This window comes from Boleophthalmus pectinirostris, unplaced genomic scaffold, assembly GCF_026225935.1.
Source record: "Boleophthalmus pectinirostris isolate CB_2022bp ecotype Guang Dong unplaced genomic scaffold, ASM2622593v1 HiC_scaffold_16, whole genome shotgun sequence".
Classification (NCBI taxonomy): domain Eukaryota; kingdom Metazoa; phylum Chordata; class Actinopteri; order Gobiiformes; family Gobiidae; genus Boleophthalmus; species Boleophthalmus pectinirostris.
This window is the reverse complement of record NW_026571095.1, coordinates 6,086,712-6,103,687: the sequence shown is the minus strand read 5'-3', so window position 1 is coordinate 6,103,687 and position 16,976 is coordinate 6,086,712. Positions and strand designations below refer to the sequence as shown.

The following is a 16,976-nucleotide window of genomic DNA, read 5'->3' as shown; positions in this document are numbered from 1 at the left end:
AGCTGTCCAAACTTATTCCTCACACATACACACATGGACCAGTATAGAACCCACCTGCACTACTGAGGGATTACACACAAATAAGACACAATAGAAAAGAAACTACTACCATTTAATGTTGAAAATCACATTCTGTTGTCTGAAGAGTGTTTTTAATTATGTATTAAGTCTATTCCTTGGTACCTAAACTGAGCTTGAAATGTTAGTATCATGACAACACTAATATCTGTACTATGGCAAAACAAATGTAACTTTGTTTTGAAAGAAAAATCTAGTGCAGCCCCTTTCATACACATAGTTTTTGTATTGTATACATTTGTATTATCATATTCTGTATCCTAATAATTGTTTATTTGTGTGTTTTCTTTCTTAGATCTGGGTGAACGAGACGACCAAAGTGGTGTTTTTCCAGGGCACCAAAGACACACCCCTGGAGCATCACTTGTATGTAGTGAGCTATGAATGTCCGGGGGAAGTGGTCAGATTAACCAAACCTGGCTTCTCACACAGCTGCTCTGTTAGTCAGGTATGAACTTTAAATAAGACATTCAGCAGCAGTCTTTTATAGTACACCATGTATATCACAACGTTTTATATTTATTAACATCTTGCTATTTTTATACTGAATTAAAGATGCACTGTGTAACATTTCTAGTGGAGAGTTTGCCACCTACTTGTCTTCAGTGACATGTTATTGCTTGCCTGGAACGTTCCATGGTATGTCATTAAACTTATCTAGTAAGCATTTATACATTATGGGTGTTTCTGTTGCTCAAAAATACAATTTGACTAGGGTGACTCTCCACAGATCTGAACTGTAATGTAGCGTAGTGCTGTAACCTGCTTGTCTCCCTTGTGATAGATAGGTTTAATTTCTACTGTGAAACATTTTAAACAAAGCAATAACATTTCCATGAAGACAGGTGGCAAACTCTCCACTAGAAACGCTACGCACTGCACCATTAAGAGGTTCTGTGAAAAAATATCTTGTTTTTGTGTTTGAGTAAAATTTACAATAAATTCTTAATCTTCATTTTTATCTTGACCCCATACCAACGCATCACTCATAGTTTGCCGTGATGGTGCCTGTGCATAGAAGCACACTCACAAAACAATGATTTCTTCCTGTTCCTGGGGTGAATCAGTTGTGGTATCTTAAAGGAACTGTATGTAAGATTCCGATTTTAAATTCCATGAACCGGTGTCCCCAGATACGAGATAAACATGTTCAAATCAAATATAGCTTTTACTGATAACAACTGTAATGCTGATTTCTTTTTAATTACAAAAACATTGTACATGATGGCCAAGTGGTTTGTTATAGAATGATATTTTGGTTCTTGAGAGAAAGCAGAATCATCCTCACGAGTATCATTTGGGTCACAATCATTAATGCTGCTGCTGTATATGAAGGCCATACCCTGAGGATGAGAAAACTTGTGTGTGTCCTCTATCTGCAGGTTGAGTCACTGGCAACCTAGGTTCATTTGTGATTTTTGCCTTTTTTAAGAGAGCAGACTACATACAGTTCCTTTAAACAGCAGAATTGCCCAGGATGTTTGTATTTCCTTCATGATCAAACATTGTACAATATAAGAAAAGCATGAACTGCCATGCAGACATATTTGTAGCCAATCTTTCCAAAGATGTGTACTCTTCTTATCTCAGAGTTCACACAAATACGTGGTCAAAGTGTGTTCAAAATTAACACTGAAGTTAACGTGCAAAAAAGAACAAAACAATGCAGAGGACTGAATGTCTCCATATGAAGCTTCCGTGTAGGCTGAAATTTGTTTACTATAATTTTGACCTGGGATTTGTGCTGTGTTTCTCTCTTCAGAACTTTGACTTCTTCATTAGCCACTACAGTAATGTCAGCACGCCCCCTTGTGTCCACGTGTATAAACTGAACAGCAGTGAGGATGACCCGCTGAGCCTGGTGCCAGAGTTTTGGGCCAGTATGATGGAGTCCCCAGGTATATGCATTAGGATTCTACCACTTGTATTCTTCCGTTGTAGTTCATTTGTGACATGGGCAGTGGTTACATGCACACTCAAAATCAGTTAATTATCAGATTTGGAAGATTAAAATGCATTGTAAACAGCAAAGTCACCTGATTTTTTTCTGGCCATGGTCCCTCTGATCACTCACAGATTTTGCTGTTCATTTGTCATGTAAATAATCTGAAATGTCCAGAAACAGGTAATAATTTTGGTGTGTGTATAAACAAAGCCAGTGTGAGCTGAGGTGAAGGCTGTCCACATACTCTGCCAGTCAGTGTTTAGACTCACCTTCTCATACAGTGTTGTTTTTTTTCTTGGTGGACTACTTTCTACATTTTAGATACATACAGAAGACATTGAATATATGATGCAATCGTACGGAATTATGTAGCAAAGGAAGTTAATAACTCAACTATACTGCATTGCAAACACTTGAGCTTCATGATGAAGTCTCCTGAAATGGTTTTCACTTCACAGCTCTGCCTTGTCAGGGTTAAGAAATGCCAAGAGTGTAAAGCAGTGATCAAAGCAAAGGATGGCTTTAAAAAAATCTAAAATGTAAAACAAGTTTGGAGTTATTTTCACTTCATTTTATCTTTTCAACATTCTATAGCTGTCCATTCATATTTTTGATGGCTTCATTGAGTCTACAATATAAATAATCATGAAAATTAAGAACACTTTTTGGACAAATTTTTTTCCTTTTGGTAGTGTATCTGTAAACTTATTTTAGTCCATAGTGTTGGGGTTTGATCTGGGGCGTCCTCCAGACAAGGCCTCACTGGATGTGGAGATGGCTCTGAGCCTTCCTCACCAAGAGGACGAGCAGGAATCGGTAATCTAAGCAAACAACACGACCTGTAAATACCAACAAAAACAAAACCACCTACTCTCTTCTGAATTTTTCCATTTTTATAGATGCTTTACAGTGACATCACACTGCGGGTTGAGCAATTAGCATAGAGACACAATGCACACATTAACAAACACTATTAAAAAGTTATATAACAGTCTGAAAACTTGAGAAAAAATGCATTTAAACACATTTTCAGGACCTGTGAGCAATGCGAGCTTTCACGGTCCTGTTTGATTTTCAACACAAACGGTGAGAGTGACTAACTGAAAAACTGTTGACTAGTACTAGCTGTCTTGTGATTGTAATGTAAGGACTTGTTTAACAGCACAAATCAACTCTCCTGTTTTATTTCCAGCTAAGTCGATTCTTTATGGTCAGATTGTAGTAAAATAAAACTCAGATTCATGTCTAACAGCTTCAGACAGATCAGTGCCTACAGTCAGATTCACGCCCCCAGGAAATGTTGACATCAGCTCCAAAGTATCAACTGGAACACCTAAAAGCAGATACACATTTTCTTACTTTGACCCAGCCTAAAGAGACAGTGCACTTAACATTATATTTTGTGTATGTCTTCCTCCAGGTTGCCCCGGAGATTATAACCCCCCAGAGATCTTTGACTTTCCGGGGAAGTCTGGCTTTCAGCTTTACGGGATGGTGTACAAGCCTCACAACCTGCAGCCGGGCCGGAAACACCCCACTGTGCTCTTCGTCTACGGAGGGCCACAGGTTTGGACCGTTCTGTTTTGTATTGACACTCGGCAGTGACATCATGTATGTCCTTGGCCGAATGTTCAGCAGTTACCATGGTGACACCATGCACACATTAGCTAACAATGCCTGATAAGTTTTCAAAATAGTCTGCAAACTCAAGAAAAAATACAACATGGATTTAAACAACGCATTTTCTGGAGATTGTGTTTAAATATTTAGTCCCTAACAGATACAGAGAGCATGTTCTAAACGTTTGCCCAAAAGCACAAGATTACACATAGCTCCACACTGCTCCTGAATATCTCCTGAATATAATATAATAAATATAAAACGTGACCCAAGTTCTGAGAAAATCCAATTACACTAGATGCTAAAATCACTTTCCTTTACTCTGCCAAACCAGGAACTAATGGACTGCAAAAAACTTTGCATCCAGAGCCATTTCTTGCTTTTTCAAAAACATCTCAAGAGAACAGTGTTTGGAGCACTGTGATTCACTTATGTGTTTGTGTTTTCTGTCCATTTTCCTTATGATAGAACTGTTATGTATTGAAAGGTGCTCTATGTAACTTTTTGATTTGGAGTCCGTAACCTCCTTGTTTCTTTGGATATGCCATTGCTCTGTTTCATTACACAGCTCTTAAACACCTTGCATTTATTACAGGTTAATTACAGGTGGTTTTATAGCTCAAACACACCTAGAAAAACATTCAAAGCATTCTGAGTGTGAGCCTCTCCATAGATCTGACCTGTAACTTTGTTTGGTTTGGTCTCCATGAAGATAGAAACATTCTGTGAAATTGTGAAATGTTCCAGACAAAGCAATACCATCTCCATAGAGAAAAGTGTTTGCCGGACCTTCCACCAGAAAAGTTACACTATACACATTTTAAATAAACAAAAATGCTGAATGCTTTGCTAGTGTCTGAGTTTAGAATTCTATGGGTCATCAGGTAGACCAAAGATTTCACCAACTGTTTTAAATACAATATTTTTTTGTGCATAGGTGCAGTTAGTGAACAACACATTTAAGGGGATGAAGTACCTGCGGCTCAACACTCTGGCCTCCCTGGGATACGCCGTGGTGGTGATCGATGGCAGGGGGTCCTGTCAGAGGGGGCTGGAGTTCGAAGGAGCGCTTAAAAACAAAATGGTAAAAATAAAAGACTTGGATTTTTTGGGGACTTTTGAATGTCATGTTAAAGGTTCTAAATTACATTAAATTGACTATTATGAGCTTTAAGCCATGTTGTAATGTTGTTACCTCCTCAAAAACCTACCACAAAAACTTGTGTTTTTTTTTCATTCAGACATTATTAGTCTGTCTACATCTCCTCCAAAGCTCCAAATGCTCTGTTCCACCTTGTGATGTCATGAAGCTGTAGTTTTCAAGTTGACATCTACCTTTTTAGCTTTGGTTCGGTAAAGATTAGTAATTCCTAGGATGAAATGATCCAAATGATGTGAAGTCAAGTGTGATGACATATGATGTCAAGTGAAGGTGTACGGAGTTTAAAAACACAGTAGATGACTTCCTGTATCACCACATGACATCACAAGGTGGGACAGAGTGTTTTCTGTTTGAGAGAAGAACTCTAAATGTGCAGGTTTGTGTGTCAAACATGTGTGAATGAAACAAAACACAACTCCAGGTCTGTTTGTGATAAGGAAACTACATTATAACAGATCAGAAAATAATATCCAATATGTGTGTGGTGTTCAGGGTCAGGTGGAGATCGAGGACCAGGTGGAGGGGCTGCAGTACGTGGCACAGAAGTTTAACTTTGTGGACCTGAGTCGAGTGGCCATTCACGGCTGGTCCTACGGGGGCTTCCTGTCGCTCATGGGGCTCATCCAGAGACCCAACGTCTTCAAGGTCAGTTATCAGCTATGTCTTTAGCTAATCTCTTTAGAATTATTTTACATAAATGTTGATTAATGAGCTTGATTGGTACTTTGTAGTGACACCATGCTGGGGATTCTGCATGCATGTCTGTAGCAGTATGTGTAACAGTTACCATGGTGATGAGATGCACTCATGAGCAAATACTGACAAAAAAGTTTTAAGAAAACACAAGAAATATACAAAAGGGATTTAAACAACACATTTTCAGTAACCTGTGAACATTCACAGTCCCAGGTGTTATGTGTTTGATTTTCAACTAAAAAGGTGAGAGTGACTAACTGAAAAACTGTTGGTAAACCATGTACTAGTAGTAGATAGTTCTGATGTAATACCTTTTTCCTCCACATGGTGTTACTGTTGGGCTGTGCTTAGTCAGCCAACTTGGAAAAGATCAGATTCAGACATTATATTTTCGGAGTTATAAAATTATTAAAATGAAAATGTAAACAGCAAAATAATCAGATTTTTTCTAAACATGGTCCCTCTGATTACTTACACATGCAGCAGTTTGTATGTCACTGAAATAAGTTCCAGAAATCAGATCATAATCAGATTTGGCTGTGCATGTGAACATAGCATGATTTTTCTCATGCATTTTTGAATTCAAATTTTATTTTATCAAGAATTGTAAAGGAGAAATTTAGTTCTATCAACTGGACAAAAGTTATCAGCTGAATGGAAGCGCTAACTACACCCAGACTGTGGTCCAAAACAGAAAAAAAAAAGATCTGATGAAGACTTTTTGCCGAAAGGTTATCTAAATATTTTTTTTAAGTTTTGGACATTGCATCTGCACCTCTACAAGAACTTTGGTGTGCGTTTTCTCCTGCATTTGAACTACACTGAGACTAACACACCCACTTGTTTACAGTTTCAGTTAGTCTGCTAGTTCAGTAGATCCAGCCAACTGTCCCTGACTCACCTATTTGCATGCAGGCAATCACTATTGTTTCCCTTGTTTTGATTTAGCTCTGACTATTGAGCTATAATTAAGAGATAAATGATGTCTAAGCCCTCGTTTCTGTTCAAAGATGGAAAACAGCCTGTTTAAAGTTAAACTTTATGGTTGGGGTCTGTCACCTGCTTGTTTCTGTGGATGTGTCATTAAACGGCTCTACCTTACATTTATTGAATTACAGATGTTTTTAGACTTTGTAAACAGACATTCTGATTTTGTGTGGGGTTGCCTCTTCAGAGAATTGACTTGTAACTTGGTCTGGTTTGATCTCTGTGGAACATTCCATACAAGCAATAACATCTCCACAGAGAAAAGCATTTGACAGACCTTCCACCCTACACGATGCACTTTTAACTCTCCTCTCAAACCACCTCTTTTCACTGGATCTGTACCTCATTGTATTCATAGGTTTATGAAGGATCTTTGCAGGACTCAAGTTATAAGATCAACTGAAAGAAGAGTTCTCATGATCTTTGGTCTTAATGTTATGTGTGTGTTGTGTTTCAGCTGGCCATAGCTGGAGCTCCAGTGACCGTGTGGATGGCCTACGACACAGGATACACAGAGAGATACATGGACGTGCCGGAGAACAACCAGCAGGGCTACGAGGAGGGCTCTGTGGCTCTGCATGTGGACAAACTGCCCAGCGAGTACGGCCCATTAAACAAAGATCTTTATTCTGTACAAACTGTGGCGTTATATTTACGATTTTTAGACAAGATCTTATGTCACAAAATTGTATCCTCCTTTTATCCTGCTTACCTTTGGCACGGGCACGAAAGGGTTACGCTTCGCCCAAGTTCTTGGAAGCTGCGTTTCTTTGAGCAGCTGTAGCTAAATGACTTCTCCATACACAGACTGTAGGTCACATATTCAGACAGAGAGTGGCACACCTTAAACTCTGCTCCACTTTTTATTTCGTAGTGATAGCACCAATATTGACACAAATAATCAGTGCTTAAGTTTGTACAAAAAGATTACGAAAAGCTATAATGACAATAAACACGTGTCTAATTGACGCACAGACAGCACGGAGCATGCAGTGTTTTCCACTTAAACACAATTTGAAAAAGATCCACAAAGACATATTTAGGCCTTCTTCATCCATAACTTGGTTTAAATTGAGAAAAGAGGAGAGAGAATTGCTCGATTTCTATTAGTATTTGATGTTTAGTTCTTTTGACAACCCTAGTCTAGTCATGCTGGTCTTATAAAGAAGAAAACTGCTACGTTATAAAAAGAACTGCTGGAGATATGAAGAGTACTAGTTCAGAATCCTGGATGTATAGAGGAGTTGCATGGACAGCCTGGAGGCCCGAGTCATGCCACAGCAGAGGAAATATGTAGCTTCAGGTTTACAATTCCTGTGTTGAACAGTTTCTCCTGAGTTCATGTCAAGTTTAAGATTTTGATGCCGTTTTAAAATCTGAAATCTGTCTCATCCCTTTCAGGCCCAACCGTTTGCTGATTCTTCATGGGTTTTTAGACGAGAATGTGCACTTTTTCCACACCAACTTCCTTGTGTCACAGATAATCCGCGCGGGGAAGCCATACCAGCTGCAGGTGAGTTTGTGCTGTGTTTGAGATCACTTGCAAATTTCCTCCTTTTGAGAACTGCCAATGAAAGAAATGTATTTTCCTTATCAAAAACGTACACAGAGTTAGGTTTTGGTTCATTCACACATGTTTGAGTATTTTTTTAATTAGTTTATCTAAGATTGAGTGTTTTTTGTTTGAGAAAAGAACAATGTAAACGTGCAGGGTTTGTGCATTAAATGTGTGAATGAAACAAAACATAACTCAAAGTCTGTGATGAAGAAACAACATTAGAACATAGATCAGAAAACAGCCCAATATGGGACCTTTCATCAGGTTAGTGAGAAGTAGAAAGTAGATCAAAATGAAGTATATCTTCATACGTAACTTAAGCCTGTTGAGTCTTTCTCCCATGAACCATTAAACGTCTTCAGAATGCAGCTCTTTTCACAGTTTTATGGGCACAGTTCCTGACGTGTAGAGACAGCAGGACACATGAGCGTGAATATCTGTGCTCCTTTCAGTATTTTCAGGACAAACTCAGTCTAGACTTGCCCTCCCATCAGTCACTGCAGATTATGGTGCTATAAAAGTTGGCAAAAACATCTTTCACTAGGAATGTGAAGTTATCTAACTTTGAACACACAAAGCAGATTTCTTTGTAAAAGTTGACTGACTTGTCTCCATAGAAGAGGATATGTGGCTTTGGATGGACTGTTCCCTACAATAAAGTGTACCTTAAATACTGTGGAACACTCCTGGCTCTCCATGGAGACAAGCAGGTGTCTGAAGCCCTCCAGAGAAGTGACATTGTGCACAACATGATGATAACAAATAAGAATAGATAAACTTCACTTCTCCAGTATGGCTCATGATTGTTGTTGCTGCGCTGTATCTTATCTCATACAAAAGGTTCCACACACGTGCTGTGTGGTCTTTGATAACCTGCTCTGCTCCTCTGTCTGCATCAGTGTGTGTGGCTCACACAGAGCTGGAAATGAGCCGATACAACACGTGCCGACAAATCAAAGACAACCAGACAGATCGTGTGCACAGGGCGGAGCTTATGAAAGATGGAAAGTTTTACTGTGTGACATTTGTGCGTTTGTTCCTCCTCTTCTCACACTGGGGTTTAATGATTTCAGTGAATCTTTGAGAAACATGAGGCTGGAGAAGTTTATTTACATCAGTACATCAGACATGAACGCTCAAGACATTGTGATAGTGTTATCATTCCAGTTTAGCCCAGTCCAGTCTGGTTATGCTTCTGTTGTAGGGAGTATTATACCATTAATAACAAGGACTGAGTTGGCAGTGAACAAATTCTCGGCCTGTCACGATAACACATTTTTTAATGTATATTGCTAATATTTTGCTGAATTAAACATAGACGACAGGCGATAATATTGAAACTCATTTATGTCCCTGACACAATGACCCAAGAGCAGATTTAAACTAACATCTCAAATGTCTGTAGCTAGCTCCTTAACTAGCCTCTCACACTGTCTCCATGGACACAGTCTCCATGGATAACAGTTCATTTCACACAATCCAGCAGTCCCTTGTGTTCAGTCCCTCAAAGTTTTTCCTCTGAAGATCTTCTGACACATTTGCTGCTGTCCACAGCTAGAGCTAGTTCCTTCGCTGGCTCCTTAGCTAGCCTCTTGCATGGTCTCCATGGATACGGGAAAAACTAACCCATTTTCCAAAATCCAACTGTCTGTTACTTGTGCCCTTTGAACTGCACATGTTGCACTTATTATTTGGTCAAAACCCCATGACAGGATGTTAAAAACTGAGCTCAAAAAAGAAGAAGTTTCAAACTGAACCAGCAGCAACCGCTCGGTTGTCATGGAACCAAAAAAAACAATGAGCAGCAGTGCGTTAAAATTGCACAATGCCCGGCTCCAGGTTGTATAATGTGTTTATACCACGGCTTCTATCCACTGTGCTGATGTCATTGGTGATTGGTGCAGAGCAGTGATGCGGCCGCAGTAATGACTGACAGGCCTAGGCAATCAATAGTAAATGTTTTTTTAATTTTTTATTTCAGGTTTATCCCAACGAGCGCCACAGTATCCGCTGCCCTGAGTCCGGAGAGCACTACGAGATAATGCTGCTGCACTTTCTACAACAATACCTCTGATGCCCTGCCCTGTGTCACCCACCCCCAGCTTACCACACATGCCCTACCCACCCGCACACCCACCCGCCTACCCATGGCACCTTCACCCTCCGTCTCATGCCCACAAACGCGCCCGTGCAGCCAGCTTTTAAAAGGAAGACAGTGGAGGAGACGATGGACTTAAGGAGAAACGCACCAACCATTCATAACTCGCTGATGGAACTGGGAAGAGTCTGGGCCGAGATTTGATCACGGAATGAACTGCGTCTGTTGCTTTTGCGTTTTAAGTTTTTATGAGAATATCAGATACAATATTCTATCAAGAAACTACGTCGTTTTAGCTCTTCAAACTGGATTTTCATACTAAATACTTTGGAGTGAAGGTGGGCTGTTTGGCAGATAACCTGATTTGTTGACGTTTGTTGCTGTTATGGCTGCTTGGTGTGGTCTCCAGCTCACCCAGGTCCTCTATTCTTATTCGGTATTCGCCATCTTTGACCTTTGACCCTTTGCCCCTTTTGCCAAACGTGTTGTTTCGACTGCCCTGTGCCCGTTTGCGCTGTGTGAGTTTGTGCTAGAGAATAGTCTTATATTTGAAATGGACGGGCTCATATATGTAAATGACACGCACCACCAAACGCGTTACTGCAGAGATTGTCTCAACTGACAAGTATTTTATCCTTAAGTTACAATAGACGCATGAAACTTGGGGTGTAAACATGGCTCAGATCTTTATTTAAGTTAAACAGATATTTTTACTTACTACTAACATGGGTTCTTAAAGGGCCTATGACAGGTTGGACTACTCATTTTACTAAAACACACTTCAAACCATTATATTTAAGATTTTACACAATATTTTACCTTTTTTCCCAGTTTGGCATATTTTAGGTTTCAAATTTTACTTTCTGCTCAGAAATTGTGACATCGCACTAGGGAATTCCATAACTGTTACCCAGCAACCATGAGGTACAGTAAGCCAAATGTTCTCTTACGTATACAGAGATTATTATGTTATTATTGTTATTAAAGTATCAGAAAAGGCGTTTCTTGTGTGTAAATTGTGCCGAACTTTTGATGAATTTCTCCCAGTGTGATGTCATCAGTGTGGGATTCTCTAAAATCGAACTCTCTACCTGTAATTTTCACCATATTTTTCAACTTCTCTTCACAAACTGCTTCTTGATTGGTGTAAAACTATAATTTAAATGTTCACCAAAAAGTAAAAATCTGAGAATCATCAAAACCTGTCATACGCACTTCAAGTTTTAAATACATAAATATACTTTCTGGACAAAAACTGTGTTGACAGTTTACTGAGGGCGGGTACATTTCTTTGACCTTTATCACAAAATGAGCTTTGCTTTTTAATTACACTTGATGCTTTCATTGGAATCTTTATTTCTCTGCAACAATAGCAACAAACAATGCTACTTTATTTAATTTTTTTTTTATCTTATTGCTTATCTGGATTATTCAGCGTTACTGACATGACTGTTCATTTCTGTCTCTTATCTGCCCTATCACCTTGCACTAGCATTACATTACCCAGAGCATTAGAGGGTACTTGGTGTTTTTTTTTTCAGTTCATTATTGCAAATTGTGCATTTTAAACAATACTACTCAAGTGAATCTGATTAACTATTGACATATAAAACCAATATATTTACATGCTGACTTTCTCCTAGTTTAAAAGGTTTATATTACACTGTTCTGAGCTCTGTTAGAATGTTTACTCATCCAAAACAGACCTGGAGCTGTGTTTTCTCTCATTCACACATGTTAAATCCTGCAGAATTCTTCTCTCAAGCAGAAAACACTCTGTTCCACTTTGGGGTAATTCATGAAGTGCTCCACTGTGTTTTTAAACTCCATGCACCTTCACTACAATCATTTGGATAATTTCAGCACTGGAATTTCCAATCTACTGAGCTAAACTAACGGTAAAAGGTTAACTTAAACTACCACTACATTACTCAGACATGTGTGAATGAAACAAAACACAAGTCCAGGTCTGTTTTTGACGAGGCAGCAACATTCTGACATGATTTAAAGCTCACAAAAGTCCATTCTGTGTAATATAGGAGCTTTTAATGCCTGCGTCAGTCTGGTCCATGTCTGCACCCCATATGCACTTGTGCGTGTGTGTGTGTGTAAATTGTATCAAATGTGCATCAGTTGGGCCAGCGTCTCTACAGTGTGGTGCTTTTGTACAGACAGACACAGACCCAGGCCTCTGTGTCCTCTGCTTATAGCTCTTTAAATAAACTATTTTTATGACGTTTTATGACCTCGTGGAGGTTTTGTCCCCTCTCACAGCATCACGCGAGTCGTCTGCTTGCCTTCTTAACTCATAATTTATATTTGCCAAAGTACCTCTCGACTCATGCCGGTATTTCCTTTTTTTACTGCAATAAAACAGACAGAAGGGTGAGCACCGGAGTATTACAACAGCTTTGTACCACCGGAAATCCTTTGTACATGATAATGAATAAATGTATGATTCAACCACATCAACTCCCTTTTGTTTCTTCAGAACTCACGTGGGTCTACATTAGAAACTAAAGGTGCATTATGTAACTTTTCCCGTGGAGGAAAAGCTGAGTAAATGCTTTTCTCATTGAAGATGTTATTGCTTTGTCTGAAATGTTTCACAGTATGGCATTAAACCTTTCTATCTTCATGGAGACCAAACCAGACCAAGTTACAGGTCAGATCTGTGGAGAGGCGACCCCACTCAGTCAGAATGATGTTTTTTCTAGGTATTTTTGAGCTATAAAACCACCTGTAATTGAATAAATGTTATATAGAGCTGTTTAATGTGATACTGTGGAACATTCCAGGCAGAGCAGTGACATCTCCATAGAAACAAACAGATAACAGAACCCAACCAAAACTTTACATTGTGCACCTTTTAACTTTTTTGTTTAATAGAGTTTGAGGTGTTGGTAAATTGTCCTTTTTCTACAGCGCCCGTGTACGCACACACTGGGAGTGAGATGGGTTAAGTCTCTTGCCCAAGGACACAACAACATTCATCTGTGAGCTGGAATTGCACCTCCAACCTGTGGGTCAATGGATGTGACCACTCAACCAACGATGTTTATGCCGAGAGTAGAATTCGAACCACCGACCCTCAAATCAGTGGACAAACATTTATATTATTTTAGTACAGATAACAGTATATATTACTATTCACATATTGCTTTCGAATGTGACACAATATGAGAGAGATGCTAAAGAGGGCAATTCAAGTTTCCATGTCACAATTCTTCTTAAAATGATGAACCATGAAAGTGAAGTGGTATTCTAAACCTGGAACTTAGCGATGGCTCTCCACAGATCTGAACTGTAATGTAGCGTAGTGCTTGTCTTCTTGCTGATAGACAGGTTTAATCTAAACTGTGGAACATTTTAGACAAAGCAATAAGATTTCCATGGAGAAGAGCAGTCGATGGACCATTCACTAGAAATGTGCACCTTTAACAAAACCTTCACATGCAACGGTTTTACTTCTTTTTTCTACAGTGCAAAAAAGCTTGGCCAAAATTTAAGATACAAACACTTCAGTTTATCAGAAAATTACTTAAAATTAGGGATGTAACAATAACCGAAATATCATATCGTATCGTCAAAGTTCTCACAATAATATCATGGATCATCACAATATATTGAATTACAAATCTTTTTTTATATATCAAGAGTTCTGGTGCAGCAACAGCTAAAAAAAAGACAGAACTACATAGACCATGATCCTTTGCTACATTTCAATGCAGATTACAAGAACAAATAACAATTTTAAGCACTTTTAAATCTTAGTTCTTTAGATTAAGTATTGTCAAGGCGTTTTAAGAGGAAAAAGAAGCATATTAACAGTTTTGTCAACCTCCACAAAATATCACAATAAATATTGTACCGTGAGATGAATATTGTGAAAATATCGTACTGAGATTTCGATATTGTTACATCCCTAATCATGAGCCTCCCCTCCATATCGTGAGCTTTCCCACGATATTGCAATAAATATCGTACCATGAGATTCATACCGTGAAGATATTGTATTGTGAAACTTGGATATCGTCTACACCTCTACTTAAAAACTAATGAAATGATCTGTCCATGCAGCAAGATCATTTGACTTGACAAGTTCTCTTAAAATAAACGACTTCTAGACTAGAATGAAGCGTCTCAGAACTAGTGAGTAGAAAATAAATCTGAAAACATGATGTAAATAAATAAATCTGGTATAAGTTTTAAAATCTTGGCCAGATCAGAGAAATTTGCAGCATGTTCTAGATAAAAACTGAAAACATCAAATATATGAAGCAAGATGTAGAGAATTATGTAGCAAAGAAAAAAAAAACTATACTGTATACCTTTTTTGTTTTAGTTTCCGCCACCCTTTGCTTTGTTAACATTGCTGCAAACCCTTGGTCTCCTGAAATGGTTTTCACTTACCACAGTGCCTTGTCATTGTTCATCACTGGAAGAGCAAAGGAACAGGCGTCTATGTAGAGTCTAGAACAGAAAATAATATTCTGTGTTACTTCACACATTTTGTTTCTACGTTCCACATGTGTTCCTCAATAGTTTTGACGACTTCAGTGAGAATCTACAATGAAAAAAAACAAACAAACATGAAAATAAAGAATTGTGTGTGTATAAAATGGTTTGAGATGTAAATGTTTGCCGTCATTCTCTTCCATGTGTTTCACCGGGTGAGTGGTGCAGAGTGCTCCAGGCTCTTCAGGCGCCTCTTATCTTCTGCTGTTCCACTGGTGAGAGCCCCGTTTCCATGGAGACGTCATGAGAAGGTGTGGAGGTGAGAGAGCTGCTTTCCATCTCATGTCCTCACCGTGTACACACTAGTCCACAGTCTGTGGTCGTCACAGTGCAGGAGAATCAGCCTCAAGAGGAGCCTGGACATGGACGCACTTCACACTCAACAAGAAAGAGATGAAGCTTCAACTGCCCCATATCTTATCTAACATCAAAAGTGCCTTATGTGACTTCTGAGGTATAGAAATGCTGCTTCACCTGTCATGTTCCGCAGTTTGGCATTAAACCAACCTTTTTTGGGGAGGCAAACCAGAGACGCCACCAGGCCCAGGTCTGATCTGTGAGGTGATTGAAAAATAAGAATTAAAAAGTCCGTACTGATACTTTGCAACTGATGTCATCAATATTCGCCTGGGATGTGATGCTAACTGTAAGCACTGCTCTGTCTGAAGTGCTGTTACTCAAATTAGACTTTAATCTGATCTTTACTTTAATACAGTCGGACCAGAAAGAGGTGATTTGGAACTAGAGCAGGAGAGCTGATGTGTGCTCTAAAACAAACGTCTCACATGTAACAATCACAACAGTTTTTCAGTGAGTCCCTCTCACCTTTATAATGAAAATCAAACTTCTAAACAGGACCATGAACGCTCGGCTTGATCACAGGCTCCTGAATGTGTAAAAAAAAAAAATCACCTTCTAAATATTCAGCACATATTGGGTATTGAATCTTTGCTGCAAATTTATTTCAGTGTAGATGTTACACTGAATTTTGACAGCTGAATTTGAGGACTTAAAAATATTTGGGCTGAATATTTAAAGGTGATTTTATTTATTTGTTTATTTAAATAATGAATTATAAATAAATAATAATAATTCAGTTACTATGCAAAATTCAACTGCATTTAAAAATTCTGTTGAAACATTTATGTTCCACAGTTCTGTGCAGATGAGACTTGTTGCTAATGTGTGCATGGGGTCACCATGGTAACTCCTAAACATTCCAGCATACACATACATGTAGAACACCCCCACCATGATGTGACTGTAAAGTATCAGTTGGAGCATCCATAACCTCCATGATGTAAGTTTAGTATAATTCACATGTTGTTTCTTCACTTCAGGCTCTGACCTCTGCTCAGGTTCACAGATTAATGAATTAAATCCAAAGAGTGAAAGTGGAGAAGGAGAGATTAAAGCGGACAGCTCCAGGTCTGGTCCAGGTGAGGCAAGCTGCTTAAGACTTAAGAAGGACGCCACACCTGAGGAGAGCCACACGTGAGCAGGAGCTGTGGAGCGGGGAATTAAAGGACCAGATTAGGTTATTTTATGATTTATATATAATGTTGTTTCCTCATCACAAACACACGTGGAGGTGTGTTTTGTAATTTCAGACCTAGAACTGCCAATCTCCTCTTGTATTTGTGTTTATTAAGGGGACAATGCATATTAAAAGACAACATAATACAGAAGAAAAAAAAAAACTTGTACTTGTAAATATTCAGGATTGTAGCCAAAGGTCATTACCATCTTTACCCCTGCTGGACCAAGACCAGCCACATCAAACACATCATTCATAAAACATGACAAATGATACAATAAGAGCTCCCAAGGCATCTCTCACGATGGATGTAACAATAACCCAAATACTGTGAAATTGTGATCGTCAAAGGTCTCTCAGTAATATCATGGACCATCACAATGCATTGAGTTTCTCCGCTTAAATGATTAGTTCTGGTGCAGCAATATGTAAAAAAGACAGCAGGAACTACATAGACCATGATCCTTTGCTCCGTTTCAGTGCAGACTACAGGAAGAAATAACAGTTCTAACACTTTTAAATTTTAGTTCATTGGATTAAATCATGTCAATGGATTTAAAGAGGAAAAAGTAACATATTCACACTTTTATTGACCTAAACAAAATATCGCAGTAAATATCGTGAGATGTATATCGTGAAAATATCGTGCCAAGAGATTTGGATATCACTTAAATCTAATCATTAAAATAGAATGAAACTCGAGCACTCTCCTCTGCGTGCGGCTACAAGAGGATCATTTGAGACTTTGGCTGTGTCACTGCTGTGTGATGCTTTAAA

At 38.8% G+C, this 16,976-nt stretch overlaps 1 protein-coding gene across 1 annotated transcript in view; it reads left to right on the top strand.

Annotated features, from left to right (window-relative positions):
- Nucleotides 1-12,612, top strand: part of dpp9 (dipeptidyl-peptidase 9) — a 28,428-nt gene extending 15,816 nt beyond the window's left edge. The window contains 8 exon segments of the mRNA XM_055151625.1: nucleotides 374-526; nucleotides 1,841-1,976; nucleotides 3,444-3,589; nucleotides 4,581-4,727; nucleotides 5,298-5,450; nucleotides 6,946-7,088; nucleotides 7,890-8,001; nucleotides 10,028-12,612. Coding sequence (XP_055007600.1) covers nucleotides 374-526; nucleotides 1,841-1,976; nucleotides 3,444-3,589; nucleotides 4,581-4,727; nucleotides 5,298-5,450; nucleotides 6,946-7,088; nucleotides 7,890-8,001; nucleotides 10,028-10,120 — 1,083 coding nt within the window. The 3' untranslated portion in view covers nucleotides 10,121-12,612.
- Nucleotides 12,613-16,976: the final 4,364 nt, after the last annotated feature.